Source organism: Saccostrea cucullata, unplaced genomic scaffold (assembly GCF_032062105.1).
Source record: "Saccostrea cucullata isolate Sc308-1 unplaced genomic scaffold, CSIRO_AGI_Scuc_v1 ctg547, whole genome shotgun sequence".
NCBI lineage: Eukaryota > Metazoa > Mollusca > Bivalvia > Ostreida > Ostreidae > Saccostrea > Saccostrea cuccullata.
In genome coordinates this window covers 233,954-250,528 of record NW_026930450.1, presented here as the reverse complement: position 1 = coordinate 250,528, position 16,575 = coordinate 233,954, and the positions used below count along the sequence as shown (strand labels likewise).

At 33.3% G+C, this 16,575-nt stretch overlaps 1 protein-coding gene across 1 annotated transcript; it reads right to left on the bottom strand.

Annotated features, from left to right (window-relative positions):
- Window positions 1–1,709: 1,709 nt before the first annotated feature.
- LOC134228633 (putative oxidoreductase YteT) lies at window positions 1,710–15,099 on the bottom strand. Its single transcript, XM_062710309.1, has 12 exons — window positions 14,898–15,099; window positions 13,745–13,829; window positions 10,686–10,759; window positions 10,484–10,543; window positions 10,106–10,270; window positions 9,243–9,428; window positions 9,001–9,102; window positions 7,796–7,927; window positions 4,079–4,180; window positions 3,895–3,961; window positions 3,552–3,646; window positions 1,710–1,883 (listed from the first exon to the last, which is right to left on the bottom strand). Exons 1-12 carry the CDS (start codon window positions 14,997–14,999, stop codon window positions 1,752–1,754), a joined length of 1,302 nt encoding a protein of 433 aa, XP_062566293.1. The 5' UTR covers window positions 15,000–15,099; the 3' UTR covers window positions 1,710–1,751.
- Between the last annotated feature and the right edge of the window lie 1,476 nt (window positions 15,100–16,575).

Genomic DNA, 16,575 nt, shown 5'->3' with positions numbered 1-16,575 from the left:
ATTTTACCTCTTTACCTTCTATATTTTTTTTATACCTCATTATAATATGCTAATACAACGCACTGATTGGTTCTAGACAATATGTCACAGTTTTCTTTTAGTTATTTTATCTATGATACGTATTACTCATGGCAATAACTTTTCCTAATACGCATCTATAACGAAAAAATGTGTTTAAAAAATAAACATGAATTCTAGTTACTTGTAGTCTCATATTGTGTTAGAAAATAACAGGTTGCTTTTTGTTTACCTACAATGTATATGATTTTTATTTGATTAATAAATCTTCCCTACAATTAAAAATATATGACCGAGTTTAACCGACCGTGACATTCAAAGAGAGGTCTCTTGGACACGTGTAGAACACAGTCGAGGTTGTTTTGTCAGAGGTGGTCAAGAAGCCTTTAGCCCCTTCCCCCCTTTTGAAATCGCCAAGAAATGGTAAAATATTGATGACTTAGCGAAATTAAACGATCAACAGTTATGTTCTCTCATAAGCTGTATTCCTGAAACTATCACTGTCTCTGCTAAAATGTTGAAGACATATTCTGCAAATATGTTTGAATGATAAATAAAAAAAGAAAAGATTTTCAAAGAAAGAGAAAGAGGGTTCTTTTAGCCGAAATTTTAGACATTTTTATCATTACATTATTTATACATTCATAAATAAATTTGATTTTATGCACAAGATGAATGTGAAAGTAATTAATGACGCATAATTAGATACAATAGACAATCCTTTGTTTATACATGGCATCATATCTTGTGTGTGAAATGTGTTTACGTATAATTTGATTTATTTACAAATTGTTCATGTTTGTCGTGTTGATGTGGAATTATTATAAATTCCCGAATTCTGATACTTTACAATTCTGTTGTGTTGGGAATGAACATTAGGAAGATGCATATACTTTCAACATAAGGAAAAATATAAAGCAAATCGAATGCCTTTTTGTGTGCAGATCATGAAATGTACTGAGCTCCACGGGTATTTGTTGTCCCGAGCGCATTAATCTTGACGCCCAAATTCTTACTTGGCTAGTGATACCTTTAGAAAACATGTGTATCTTATTCTAGATGAAAGTTAACTCGGCAACATGCGCCATCTCCCAATGTTTAAATTTTATTAGGTGATTACACCTCCTATACCCGATTTCGCGGATTCAACGATACCCTAATATCGAGTATTATACGCGATTTCACGGATAATACCCGATTTCGAGTATTCTCTCCGACCTGTTAAATGCCTTGTTTTCTATACATATAGGTAAAAATACATAAAATGCTAATTACCTCAAGCCCTTTCTTATACTTAAACTTTCCGGGAAATTATATAAAAATATTCAACAACTTGATAAATAAGATTTATTTATTTGTATGCGAGAAGTTTTTGTATCCAACAAATCAATTACTGAGTATCAATCAAAATACTAGTTAGTAAATTTAATGAAAAAGCAGCTGTCACTGAGGTAGCATGGTGGTGAATGGTTGTATAAAGCTTTGAAAAAGTACATGCTCTGATGTTATATATTTTGATTAATTTTTTGTCAATCATTTCAGCTGATTGTCCGAAAAAATCGACCCTTCTTGCTATTCTCTATATATCAAGTCCATCAGAGTATCTCAGCATATTCAGTACGTTTAATGTGTTTTCTAGCAAGACATAACATATATCAAAAATCACAGAAAAAGAAATTAAATGAAATAATTAATTTTGATACAATTTTATTATCAGAGGCCTGCTGTAGCAATCATGAAAAAGACATGTCTTCGTTGATAGTAACAACTCTGCTTTCCTTCCGTGCTTTCTCTGCTGCAAACACCACTAAATGGCTAGCCAGGGTCTCTCCTGCACCAGTTTGAATCCCAGAAAAATCTTCATGCTGTAGAAGGAAAAGGTCAAAACGTTGAGATAAATCTTTCTCACCATTTTCAATATTACTTAAACAATAAAATGCTTTCTTTGTTTGTTATTACTGGAATTAACGGAAGCATCTGTTGCAGAAAAAATACATAACCCGCGTAAGCGGGTTATGTAAATTTTTTCTGCAATAGCTGCGACGTTAATACCAGGAATAACAAACAAAGAAAGACATTTTATTGTTTATATATATATCTGTTTAAATAACCATTTAAAGAAGGATTAAAAAGTTTAATCATTATATTAATGATGCGAACGTCTTTGTGCGTTTCATTGATGGAACAGCCACTGATCAAGAAATCTGTACAGGCGACATGCCTAATGTAGTTCATGCAGTGATTAACGCAATGGGTTTTCTGAAGAAATAAAGGAGAAAATATTCAGTGGATGTAAATATTAAATGATATGAGCAGCATGAGCAGCGGTATACTCTAGACATTCGGTACACCAGTAGGACCGATAACTGACTGATTTATTGTTACGGGTATGGAATGGCGATCCCTATTAATATATCATGCCGATTTATTAGGAAGGTCGATGTGGTCTGTTGGTACACGTACAAAGTTCATAATAATTTATGTAGGTACTTATGCCAAATGTCTTTTTTCTCTAGTAATATGTAAAACATAAAACTCAAATTTATATAAATCATACAAGAAACAAAATATTACTCAAATGTCAAATTTTCACAAATGTGTAATCAGAAACAGAGAATAGACTGGTTAAATCCAGACGACGAGGAATGTATTTGGTCAAGGTCGAATTCAACCTTTTTGTATTCTCTGCTTCGATTTTTTTGGGGGTGGGGGTGGGGGGAAATAAATTTTGCATTTGAAAAAAAAACTATTTACAGCGGTAAATTCTAATGAGATCTAAGTCTAGAGTGGTTTGCTAAGTAATCATGTATCATGAAACTTGGAATTCATGATCCTAAAATGTTGTTTTTTTACAATGAAAAGAAGAGAAACTTATTTAATTTAAAGTGGAAATGAGTTATCGTCCCTATTTTCGACCATTTGGGACAACCCTCGTATATGTTTTTAGCCGAAAAGATTTTTAATTTTCACATTTTATTCAGTCTCAAAATAATGGAATTTAAATAGATAAAACAATTTATGGATAAATAGGTTAAGAATTTCAACCATCAAAAGATTAAACGCATCATTTACATCAAAATAAGCCCAAGAATAGAAATCCAATCATTCATTTTTTTTTGTTTGTATCAAATAAATATGGAGATAATAAATTGTATTCAAGCTCAAAAGTCCATTTAACAATACAAAATAGGAACAGAGCAAACACAGACCTCCAAAAATCAGAGGTGGGAACAGGTGCCATGGAGGAGTAAGCATCCCCAGCCGACCGGTCACACCCGCCGTGTGCTCCTTGTAATGATCGGGTAATAACAGGAAAATCTGCTGACAACTCATTGTGTAAATAATTGCCTAACAATTAGTGTGAAAAACGTCAGTCAGTATTTGACTTAATAATAAAATTGTTTTTGATGACAAGGTCATTGTATCGACCACAGAACTTATGAAATGATGACTTTAAACCAGATTGCTGATATTCTGTCTTTCATCTATCTTTGAAACAATAAATGTGAGATTTCAAAGTAATGTTAACTTACATGAATTGCGTGCAGAAAGTGTTCCATTAGACAGTAGTCGCCTCCCCCATGTCCACTCAGGGGTCCAGAATGTTCAGATTCCAGTTCATGGTGGTCTGTGGACAACAGGAAATCGTTCATCAATTACAAAATGTTACGTTTACTACTGTAGAAAATTTTTTAAAGAATACTAAGTTTTCAAAGAGAGAAAAAAGGTCGGGCATCAATGTATTTTTGCGGCTTAATAAGATAAGTACATTGTAGGATCATTTTCTTGCTTGATTAGAATCTTTAGTTTCCGTTAAAACATTCATATAGTCAAAAAGTTAGATGATAAATAATGTGTACTGGTTTGATTACTTACATCTTCGTCCAGAAACAAAATCAACTTGTAAAATCTCCGATCGTCCATCTCGGTACCTTATCTCGCCCTAAAAAGCAATTTCTACACTTATATAAATAAATTGACGTTGTTCAAGAAAGCTGGGGGACTAGTTATGTATTCAATTTGGAAAACAACAAAATCCTTAAAAAGAAAGAAATCTTACTTTTGTTCCAAACACATTAACTTCCCTACAACAAACAGATTCTGTAAATCCAATCATTGACATTGAAGCCGTGGCTCCGCCAGAAAACTGCATATTAACCACCTAAAACATAACAGACATGAACAATCATTTTCACTTGGTAAACTATTTGTCACCGCTGAACGTGGGGGATACTAATATTGGTCTGTCCGTCAGTCTGTCTGTACGTATCTAGTTCTGTCTGTCTGTTTCCACGCGATATATCAAGAAGCCCTTAAACTTTCTTGCAATGAAATTTTACACAATAGCTCCCTATGGCCTAAGAAAGATCCCTATTGATTTTATGGTCATAAATTCATACATTCTGTGCATGTGTGTAAAACTTTTATTTCTGGGCGATTTCTAAATAAGTTTTTGAGAATTTCAATTAAATTTTATACCTATATCTTATCCCCTCCCGCAATTCTTTAAGTGCCCCCTCCCCGACCCCCTCCTGGGTCAGCACATTCTCCTCTTTTTCTATTCCGCGGGTGACATACTCTCTGAATTAGCTTGTTGTCCTTCATTTATAGGCTTCTAACGAACTTATTTTGTTCCCCAAGTATCAAATAATCAAGTGAAAAAACAATAAATGTAAAGTGAAAGTAATTGTTAGCAGAACTAACTGAGAATGGTCATTTTTGTCTGAAAAAAGTTTTGTGGAGAAAATTATTATACATCAGTTGAAGTGAATGTTGTCAAAAGTTTTTATTATCACCAAGCTTGTGTCATCATTTATAAATCAAGCTGTAGCCTTCAACTCGACATTTAGATTTACTAACGACATTTTATCAATTAACAAAAGTTACTTCCATTCATATGCCGACTATCTCAGTGAACTTGAAATAAAAGATACCACAGAGTCTGGTAAATCTGTTTCTTATTTGTACATTTTACTAGAAAAAAACGTTAATGGGAACCCAAAATAAAACCTTGTGATAAACGTAATAACTGCAACTTTTCTGTTGTCCATTTTTAAATTACTTATGTAGCAATATACCAATCAACTTCTTTTGGTTTATGTTCCCATGCAATTGTCGTCTAAATATGGCTGAAATATTGCCGACTCGCGTTCAACAAGAACAAACAACCAATGCAGTTGACGAGACAAACTGTTAACAAATTGATTATCAAACAAAAGCAATAAATCAACATCCTCACTTGTATGCATCATTTTGCAAGTTCTATGGTCGATACATGTGCAATGATTTTATCAGCTCAAATACTGATTGACTTTCACATAGTAATTGTTCATCCATTATTTATATACCAAAATTTTAGAGATTTTCCGTTTACTAGCACAAGGCGAGAGTAACAGTTAACAGGGGATGCTTACGCCTGCATGGCACCTGATCCCACTTCTAATGCCTTCAGAGGTTTATGATTGCCAGATTTGCATTATTTAAATCAAGTTCAAGTTCAAGTTCAGTTTATTCACCCAGACCAATCTATTGGTACATGGGGTATTGTGCATAAATAACATATATACATTATATACAATATAAACAGTCTGGTCAGAGGTACATACACAATATAGAAAACATAACAAAAGATTAATGGTAGAAAAAAAGAGTGGGGAAACATATCAAGGAGGACAGACAGCAGCATAGATTTTTTGGATAAATATACAAAGTTTTTTCATCACTTTTTCGTTTGAGGTTGACATAATTTCCATGAATTTAATAACATTCGGTCTAGAAGAATAATAATTGCCCAGGTAATTCTTTCTCACATTAGATAAAGTTTTACATTCTAAAATATAATGAAATTCATCTGCAATTTGATTGTTTTTACAAAGTGTACATATTCTATCGCACAGTGGTAAATCTTGCCATCTTCCTGTCTCTACCGGTAAACGGTGATTTGTGGTACGAAATTTCATAAATATTGCTCTAAATTTAGGAGATAACTTATTAATATAATTTTCAAATCCAAAATTTTGTTTAAAGATTCTGTAAGTTTGTCCTTTTGAAGAATTATTAACGTCACTAGACCACTTTTGAATAAATTGATCTTGTAATATTTGTTTTACGGTAGCAGTTATCCATTTATAATTCATATTGGCACTCTGTTCGTACCATACATTTGGTAAACCACATATATTACATATTTTCTGAATACAATCTAAAACTGTGTTTGTTAAATTTCCATCACAGTACAATTCAAACATATGTTTGTATAAAACATTTACAATTTTAGTTTGTGGGCCTGAAAAAAGCTTTGCCCAAAATGAAATCATTCTACAGTATACCGAGATGTACAGAAGAGAGCGACCTGTTTCACCATAGACCATGTACGATGGCGTGGAACTTTTCAAATTAAATACATGCTTTAGAAACTTCAAGTGTAAACGTTCTACAATATCAAGGTTTTCGTAGCCCCATACTTCAGAGCCATATAGTAAGACTGGTACTACAACTCTATCAAAAAGATCAAATTGACAGTCAACTGGTAATTTGAATTGTCTAATTTTTCTTATAATTCCATACATCGCTTTTTGAGCTTGTTCATATAAGTGTTTTTTTGTTTTACAAAAGGAACCAGAGCGTGAAAATACAACGCCTAGATATTTAAATTCTTTAACGTTTTCAATAACTAAGTTGTCGTAATAAAATTTTCTTTTTAGCATTGGACCCTTTGAAAATACCATGATCTTCGTTTTTTCGACATTAACTTTCAACTTCCATTGCAAACAATATTTTTGAAATTCGTTAATTGCATGTTGTAATTCATCGGCTGATTCAGCCATAATAACAGTGTCATCTGCATATAAAAGTACTAACAGTTTAAAATACATTAGTAATTCATTCTCAATAGTACTTGAAATACTTTGCAAGCCTACAACATTCTTGTTAAGTAGAAAATCTTCAAGATCATTAATATACATGGAAAATAGAAATGGCGAGAGGTTTTCTCCCTGTCTTACTCCTACATTGCAGCTAAAAAATTCTTTGGACATGTCATTCATTTTCACCATAGACTTAATACCTTTATACATATTTTGAATATATTGAGAACATTTGCCTTTTATTCCATTAATTTGTAACTTGGTCCAAAGACCATTCCGCCATACAGTATCAAAGGCTTGTTTAAAGTCAACGAAAGCACAGAATAATTTTTTCTTTCTTTGCATTAAAATATTTGATAGAAACTGTATTAAATGTTAAAATATGATCTAGTGTAGAAAAGTATTTCCTGAAACCAGCTTGATTTTCTTTCAATAAATCAATTTCATTTGCATAATCTTCCAACCTGTTATTAAGAATACATGTGAACACTTTTCCTAAGCAGCTAGGAGAGTAATGGTGCGATAATTATCAGGCTTTGTGGGATCGCCTTTGTTTTTATATATTGGCTTAATTAAACCAATTAACCATTCTTCTGGGACAAGTCCACTTTCATATATCATGTTAAAGAATTTAATATAAACTGGCATAAATATAGATAATGTTGATGAAATATGTTCATTCAAAATACTATCGAATCCCGGGGATTTTCCATTTTTTATTTTTTTAACCGCCTTCAAATCAACTTTGAGCTTAAATACTATTGTTTTCTCTACATTTTACAAAACATCTAAAATTATAGAGAGCCATGCATTCATTGCTTTTGTTTTTATCATACATGACATATACATACTGTTTTCCTAAAACATGGAGAAAGGCTAAAATAGAACTTTGATCAATCTGTGTTTGGTACCTGCTGTGACATTACGTCATTATCCATGTCATAGACACAGCGTCCATACGGTCCCGTCCTTAAGGCCTCTGTGACGTTTTCTATATCAGGAGGTTCGGAGGTCAGCACAGCCACAGGCCAGCCTCTATTAAACTAAAAATTACGATACTCTTTGAAAAAGATGGTCATGTTTTTAAATAATGAAAAGAATGAAATGTATTCAATTAATAAATGATTGTACGAGGGGCATTTCAAAAGTTCTGGCAACTGTTTGATAAAAAATTAACCGTTTCACGGAAATTATTGAGTTTGATATCATTGGAAAGATAAGAAGAAATATACAGAAATTGTGATGTCACTTTATAATTTTTATGACGTAATAACTCCGAAAATGACGTCAGACTTCCACATGTTTAGAATAGTGACCATAAATATGACGTAACAAAGGACACAATTTGATCAAATTAAAATTCTAAAGACAACTTTTGCTCATTACCAGGAAGCAAGCTAAAGGAAGCAAATGCAAGTTGGTGGAATGTTTACATAGACTACAATCTATCATAAATTATGGTGTCCTATTTCAGAGATCTTCTTGTTCTCAAATGGTTTAAGCGAGAGTCCAATTTTGCATGTTTTTATCGAATCTCGCTCAAAATATTGCGTAAAAAAGACCTAACTGTGAGAAAAAGACAAAATCGACAGAAAAAGAAAAATAGGCGTTTACTAATATCCTTCAGTGTAATACACAACATGTTTTATTTCAAACAATGGAGAGCTATATAAAAGACCGAAAATCCAGTCGTATCATGTAAATAAAAATCGTAAATGAATGTTGATGATAGCATAATCGGACATAAACCATGCTAGTAAACTAACCATACAATGAAAAATGAAATTGCTGATAAACAGTACCATAGTCCTACTCTACTTCTTTGCAGATTAAAATTTTCTTTTAAATATTTTTTTCAAATAAGCCTTTGGTAGCACTTTTACGATCGTCTCATGTGGATAAAAAAGCGACTTTTCAGTATGCTAAACATTCTATATTCTGAAGTCATTTTCGAAGTCATTACATCTTAAAACTTATATTGTGACATCACAATATATATGTATATCTTTCTGATCTTTCCAATGATATCAGACTCATTAATTTCCGTGAAACGGTTAATTTTTTATCAAGCAGTTGCCAGAACTTTTGAAATGCCCCTCGCAAAAGAATGACGTACAGATTTTACTCCGTTTTCGATGTAAATCTTTACTGCTGAGTAAGGACATTGTCTTTGTACATCTTTAGGACAGTCAAGGCAACGACTAGCTGCATTCTTCGGCTGCAACAATCGCGACAATAACAGTAAGCCTTTAATATTAGTGTAGAGCATGATTTCTAAAGCTGAGGTTGTTTATTTGGGAAATATTAGTTTTCACACATTCTCAACAAATCTGCTAAAATTACCAATTTTAAACTTACTTTATTCTGCTTGTTAAAATGACTCAACTGTCCAAACGAGGACACCCTTTGACATTTTTTATCTCCCATCCAATGACACAAAAGGTCAATGTCATGGCAACACTTTGCTAATAGAGAAGGTGAGCTCTCATTCTCTTTATGCCAGTTTCCTCTCACATACGAATGGGCAAAATGCCAGTACCCTACCTGTAACAATAAAAACATCAATTATGATATGTGTCCGATCAAAACGTAAAATAGAAGGTGCAGAATGGCCCTATGTAACAAAGAATCTGTGAAAGTCTTATAACATTTCATTCAGTGGTACAGGAGGAATTGTCTTTAAGAGATGAGTACCCCGAAGTACCCCAGACGGACAGACATGGCATTCGAGATACAATACAATACAATACAAGCGGGGCTATAATGAGGCGACAGAATGACATATTAGATCAAAGTCATGACAAAACGTTGCCAGATGATAAAATGAACTTTCCGATTCTTTATACTAGTTGCTTCTGACAGAAGAATGGGCAAAATGCCAATAACCAACCTGAAATTAAGAATTTGAACCTTGTCTAGTCTAATTGTTTTTGTCTGTTTTCTTTTTTTTAAGCTCTTTATAAGAACTACACAAGAAATTCCTGTCTTTTATATTCGTGATTATCTCGACATAATACAGCATCTCTCAGTTCGCAAACTCTTTTGTATAACGTGTAAGAACAGAAGGAATTCGGAATGTCCTTCCAAGAGATGTGCTCCTCTTACTGACTTATATATTTTCAGATGTAGAAAATGCTGAAGCAAACAATTAAATGGTTGGGTGTAATTGGTTTTAAATCATTAACGGTAATTTGACATCAGGCTTAAGTCAGGATACATACTGGTTCCAGGTGTTGAATATTCACCACGTCCCCTATGGCTCCTCTGTCTATCAGAGCTTTGATTTTTTTCACCCACGGTGTGTAGCGGAGGACATGACACACCGTTAAGAAGACGTTGTTTTCGTTACAAACGCGAACAATCTCCCTACAGTCTTCCTCTGTGGTCTGGATTCAAAAACATCCACAAAATAAGACATATTTATCCTTTTAGAAAAATGTAAGCTATCGCACAATTTCTATTCATAATAGATGATAACCATTTATTATCCTCGATTTTCTTTTGGGCTTTTTTTCTACATAATTATTCATAAGAATTTATTTTTTTACACATAATTAGATCAAGTAGTAAGTAAAATCATCTTTAACTGTATGACTTACTGCCATAGGTTTTTCCAGTAAAATGTGGTATCCCTTCTTTGCGAAGGCAATAGCCGGGTCCTAAAAAAGTGAATTTTACAGTCAATTGAAATAATTTATAAGACATGAGGAATTAAATTTCAATTTCAACCTTAAATGACAGTTCTTAATTCAACTTTATTGGATAATTGATATCTAAATTATTGCTGATGTTGCTGTGTACCTTGTGTTGCTGATCCTGAGTACAAATGATCACACAATCCGCAAACTTATCTCTCCCAGCTATCTCCCGCCAGTCTAATAGAATATTATACTGTGTCATGCAATATGTCATCTTCGGTGTAATAACCGAGAGTTAACTGTTGACCTATAATCTTAAGTTTCTTACAAAAAAGAACTTACATGGTGTGAAACATTCATTTAAACAAAAGTAGAAACATTGAGTTTATTTTTTTTCATAAGAGTACACGTTATATTTCACTCGCGCTTACATCACTTATTAAATTGTAGCAGCGTAAAGAGGTACACAATAGTATAACACAATTCCACTTCATTGCACTCAAAACAGAGAAAAAAGCCATTACTTATATTTCCAACATGACTTTTAATTTATTGTGTAGTGCTTTTAGCTGAACACTATTCGTAAAAAAAATTATTCACCATATTCGAATAGTCTCTCGCTATATTTGAGGGCCCCTCTAAATAGAGACGCTCACTTAGTAGCAGTTCAGTGTAATCAATTTTCACCGACGTGGACGGACGTATGCTATTCCCCATTTTCAAAAGGTGAGTTATTTCCCCTGAAGGGAACTCTTTTACTGTGTTTAATACGCATGCGCTAAAAATAAAGTCACTTCCGCGGACGTTCTTAGTGTAAACATGTCCATGGTGTAATGCCTCTGTCATATGGAAAAATATTATTGTGTTTGTGAATAAAAAAAAACCTTAACTGATTCGTATTTTTTTTAAACTGCCCACTTATAGTCCGTTTCTGGATTTGTATTAATCTGTATAGTAGTTTAATAAGTTTGAGCCCCCCTTACAAAAAACCCCGAAACAAATTACTGATAAAATGCTGATACATTTTCCAATAGGCATATTTTTTTAAAAAAAGCTAATTTTCGGTAGTGGATGTTCTGCAGACGGATCATCATTATTTACAAAATGTGCAGAACAAATATAAGAATTTTCAGTTTTTACGAATTAATCTAGCCTGCTGCAGCCATATTTCCTAGAACTCTGCATCTCTAGGAGTTTTTTGGAGACTGATGACATGTCCATCTACAGTTTTACCCCTGAAATTGCTGTAGTTCGTCTTCCGCGACCGATACCAAGAAACTGCGTTTTTGCTCGATTGTATGTCATAAAATAGAACTTTTACTTACAAAAATACATTTGGTGACAATTAAAGGCCTATTTCACTTGAATTAACCGTGTTTCCAGAATTTTTTATTTGTAAAAAAAATTGATTCACTGCATGTATAGTATTAAAACTTTGAATGGAATTCTAAATGAATAATTTAATCTCATGTGCTCATGTAAAGAAGAAAGACTAATTAAAATAGCATCGTCCTGAATTCGTGTAACATATATCGTATAAAGTCTGAGCTGCATTTAATCAAAGTTTTAGTGCAGGATCTAAGCATATGTATATGCACATTCCCGAGTAAAATACACATTTTGTTTTAAATCAGAGAATTGACAGCAGAGACACGAAATTTATACAATAATTTCCTAGCGTATTTCTTGATAATTAACGGAAAACATTCTTTTCTCAAGTGTTATTTATGTTTTACTTTTTCTATTGAAAATGTTCATTGAATGACAGGTTGCCCCCCCCCCCCCCCCCCAACACACACAGTTTATACTACGGTAAAGTTATATAAGGGAAATGTAGTAATGTATGCCAAGGAACTGGTACTGAAATAAGTAGCTTTTTGACTTTGGGCAAGGTTTTTCTTTGCTTGTCAACTTTTCCAGGTAAGAAAAAACATATTTTTTTGGCTGCCCCCCCCCCCCCACTTTTAAAGACGATGCTACGTGCCTGGCTAATTCGTATAGCTTTCTAGAAAAGGGGGGGGGGGGCAACAGACCCTTTATAAAATCGCTTATTATCTAAAAAAAAATTGCAAACCGTTTCCTTCTTTTAAAATGTTTAATACAACGTGTAAGTTGATCACTATTTTGTTGGATTAGTCCGCGGAGGTTATGCTAGTGTAGAAGAGTTCCGATTTTGAGGGGAGATAACTCACTTTTTAAAATGGGGAATACAGCACACGTCGGCGGCAAAAAATAACTTTTTGTTTTGTTTTGTTTTTCTAATTAAGGAAAGTAAGATACCAAAAAGACTTGCAACAGTTGCACAGGTCGATGCAGTGTACAAACAAAGACAATTTGTGATAAAATATAAACAAAAGTAATGAAAGATAACTAGCACGAACACAGTCGTCACTGTACGCCGATACCCGTGACAATAAAGCAATCAGGCATAACTAATTCGAAAAGTATTCCCCGGTACTAATATTATAGATATACGTGCATAGTAAAACCGAAAATGTCGTATATCTATTTTGGAGTCATGTGTTGCTTTAAAGGGGCCTAGACAAGATCAATACACCAGGCTTAAACGTAAATTGTACTTGTATACAGGGCATGAGTTTTGTCATTGTTATATGTTTGTGTTTCACCGGATGTGTTCAGTTACTGAGTACAGACTGACAATACTGTTGAATTGATCTTCTTCTCTGAATTTTTTTGGATTATAGTTTTAATATTTTTCATTAATACACAACAAAATTTCTAAAGTATTAAGGATTACTTTGTGAGAATGCAAGAATGTGTCAATCAAACGCGTCCCGAAATTCGTAGTTCCAATAATTTCCCGGTAAGACTGTTTTTTAATTATATTTTCGTGTGAAATGCAATATTGGATGTTTTTTTTATATACAGATGTAAATATAAATCTTTCTTTATTATTACGTCGCAGGTTAATTGCAGAAAAATTACTTTACCCTCTTAATTACGTCTTCTATGTATTTTTTCTACAACAGTTTAGAAATTTATTCCCCTTCTAACAAACAAGGAAAGCATTTCATTGTTTAAATATACAGAAAATTTGAGAAAACATTAACTTTATTTTCTTTTCTATGTCATTTTATTCATTTTGAAATTAACTTCCTCGTACCTACCAATTTACCTAATTAAAGGTATTACTGAGAATTGATCAAGACTGCACATGCTATGGCCTTATGTCAACCGATTGCTTTTATCTTGATCTGATACCTTGAAAAACCATGTCGTCGGGGATGTCACATAAATTCTGTACTTCCCTCCGCTGGTATTCTTTTGGATCCGCAGCAGCAATTACCTGAACAGAAAGTTTATTATAAAACAGACCTGATATCTAAATGTGATATCTCTGATATTTAGGGTCCTTCAGAGGCTGTACTAGTTAATTTTTTATTCATGCTTGAAATAAGACGCTATGTATGTGAAGCAAAAATGGTCTAAGTGATGCTAAGTTGTATCAACAAGAGGCCCATGGGCCACAACGCTCACCTGAGAAGCTTTGGCCATTCTGTTCTTTACCAGATTTCCCCCTTGTAATACATACTGTGAACCCAGCCTACCCTTTTAATCATAATTTAGACAATTTGAATTCTACACTACCACAGGATGCTTCCACATAAGTTTCAGCTTTTCTGGCCCAGTGGTTCTTGAGAAGAAGATTTTTTAATGACCCCAACCTATTTTTGTCTTTTCTTGATTATCTCCCCTTGTGAGGGGACTTGGCCCTTCATTTTAACAATTTGAATTCCCCTTCACCCAAGGATGCTTTGTACCAAGTTTGGTCAAAATTGGCCCAGTGGTTCTTGAGAAGAAGTCGAAAATGTGAAAAGTTTACAGACGCACAGACAGACGGACGGACGACGGACAAAATGTGATCAGAAAAGCTCACTTGAGCCTTCGGCTCAGGTGAGCTGAAAATGGATTTTACCTTGACCCTATAAAAAAAAAATTCGGGTCATATCACAGTATCTTTGGTCAAGGTACAACACAAATTGCAACATTGACCTTCTTTTGCTTAATTTGGATCTGGATTTACATATAGATGCACAGTATATATACTTCAGTCCAAAACTTAACTTCATACCTATACTAGTCAAGACCTTAATAAAAAATTTTTACCTTCATATAGTCACTTCAAGATTTGCAGGGAAGAGGCTTATGGGGTGTATGCCCCGAGTTTTGATCTCTGGAGCAAATATTTACTTATAGTTCTATGAAATCTGATCTCGTTTTTATTTTTTTATTTTTTTTTTTTAATAATTTACTTATTTGGGGTATGTCTGCTAAATTTAAAAACTGTAAACAAAATTTTGTTTATCACAATTAAACTGAATTAATAAAATGATATAATATCGAGTCTGTTTACCTTGAATTCCTTAGGTTTGCAATGTTGAAAGTAGGCGTAGCCTATTCCTCTCATGCCGACACCGATCACTATAGCAGTCGTTTTATCCTTGTTACTAGTCATTTTATTTCCTGTAAGATATGTCAGCTTCTGGTCAGTGGAATTTCATATCTGTACAAGATTTCATTTGTTCTAACGTATCACATGTAATACGTCAGTAATGTTGAATTGTCATTACGACTTCATATAGTGTAGGTAGTATCCATGAGTTTGCCAATGGGCCACAACGCTCATCTGAGTAACTACGGCCCTATTGTTCTTCGCCCTGAGGGCTATTGTATGAACAAAATTAAATCAACATTACTAACCTTAGGATGATTGCATGTAAATATCACAAATCATAGCTTTACCGTTCTTCTGAAGAATTTTTAATTAAAAGATTTCTTCTTATATATTCATTTTACATTTGAACGTTTATTGTGTCACTATAAATCCCCTACGTCAGGGATCATCGGAGTAAATAAAAATACGGGTGGACGGCCTATTTGCGTATTTGTATCTGTGTGTGTGTTGGATGGAGGGGGGGGGGGGTGCATTTATATACCAGCTCACGTGAGCATTTGGCTCAGGTGAGCTAAAACAAACAGGAACTTACAAATACAAACACCGTTTTTTTATCATTAATATGACGGCAAAGCCATCTTTCAAAAGTTTATCTCCGATTATAAGATAACGAATGCATAAATTTATATGACGATGCCTAACCTTTACCCACAAAATCGATCGTAATCTAAAGAAGAGTCGTTTTAACTTACCCGTGTACATATATGATTATGCTGTAGAACACAGATAAAATAGTCACACTCTTCTTAATTTAAAACTGCAAAGAAATTCAGTTACACGTTTAAATATGTGACAACATAGCACAGGTTAGTCAAAATCTATTTTAAGACATTTGACCAAAACAAACAGGAACTGTTTAGTCTTATCATACATAAGATTGTCTAATCCAATAACAGTATTTTCATGACATACTATAAGTATAAAAACTACCATAAATTATAAAACAATAGAAGAATCTACACAACATAACACATACAACACATAGGACAAGCCCTTCTACAATTTATTTGTGAAAAAAAATCTTTCAGTTTGTTTCAATAAGAGAGATATCTCTTTAGCTTATAGAGATAAAACAATAAAAGGAGATATTTTTAGTATGTCTTTTAAAGATTTCTCTTAAAACGAAAAAGAAAAAAAGATATCTCTTGCTCTTGAGGAGACTTCCTTATAAGCTAGAGAGATGTCTCTTAAAGTTAGAGAGATATCTCTTTAAGAAGGTTAAAGAGATATATTTCTAAATTAAAGAGACGGCTTTTTAATTTAATGAAAGTTATTTCGTTTAAAGTGAACCTTAAATTAAGTGGATTTTTCAACCCCTTTTCATACATACCGACTTAGGAAGAAGTCTCTGGAATAATATCCTGCAATGGGAAAAAGACTCAATATTTATTCCCTAAAATAAAATATTTACATGTACTTTGTAGACAGAAAATGTTAAGCCCCTTGTTTAAAACAACAAAAGATAACGCAAATATTGATAAACATGCTAAAGGTTTATATTCAGGAAAATTATAGTAAACGATAATCTCAACTGCAATGGACCGAATTATCTCAGCTTATGAATTATTCAACTGTT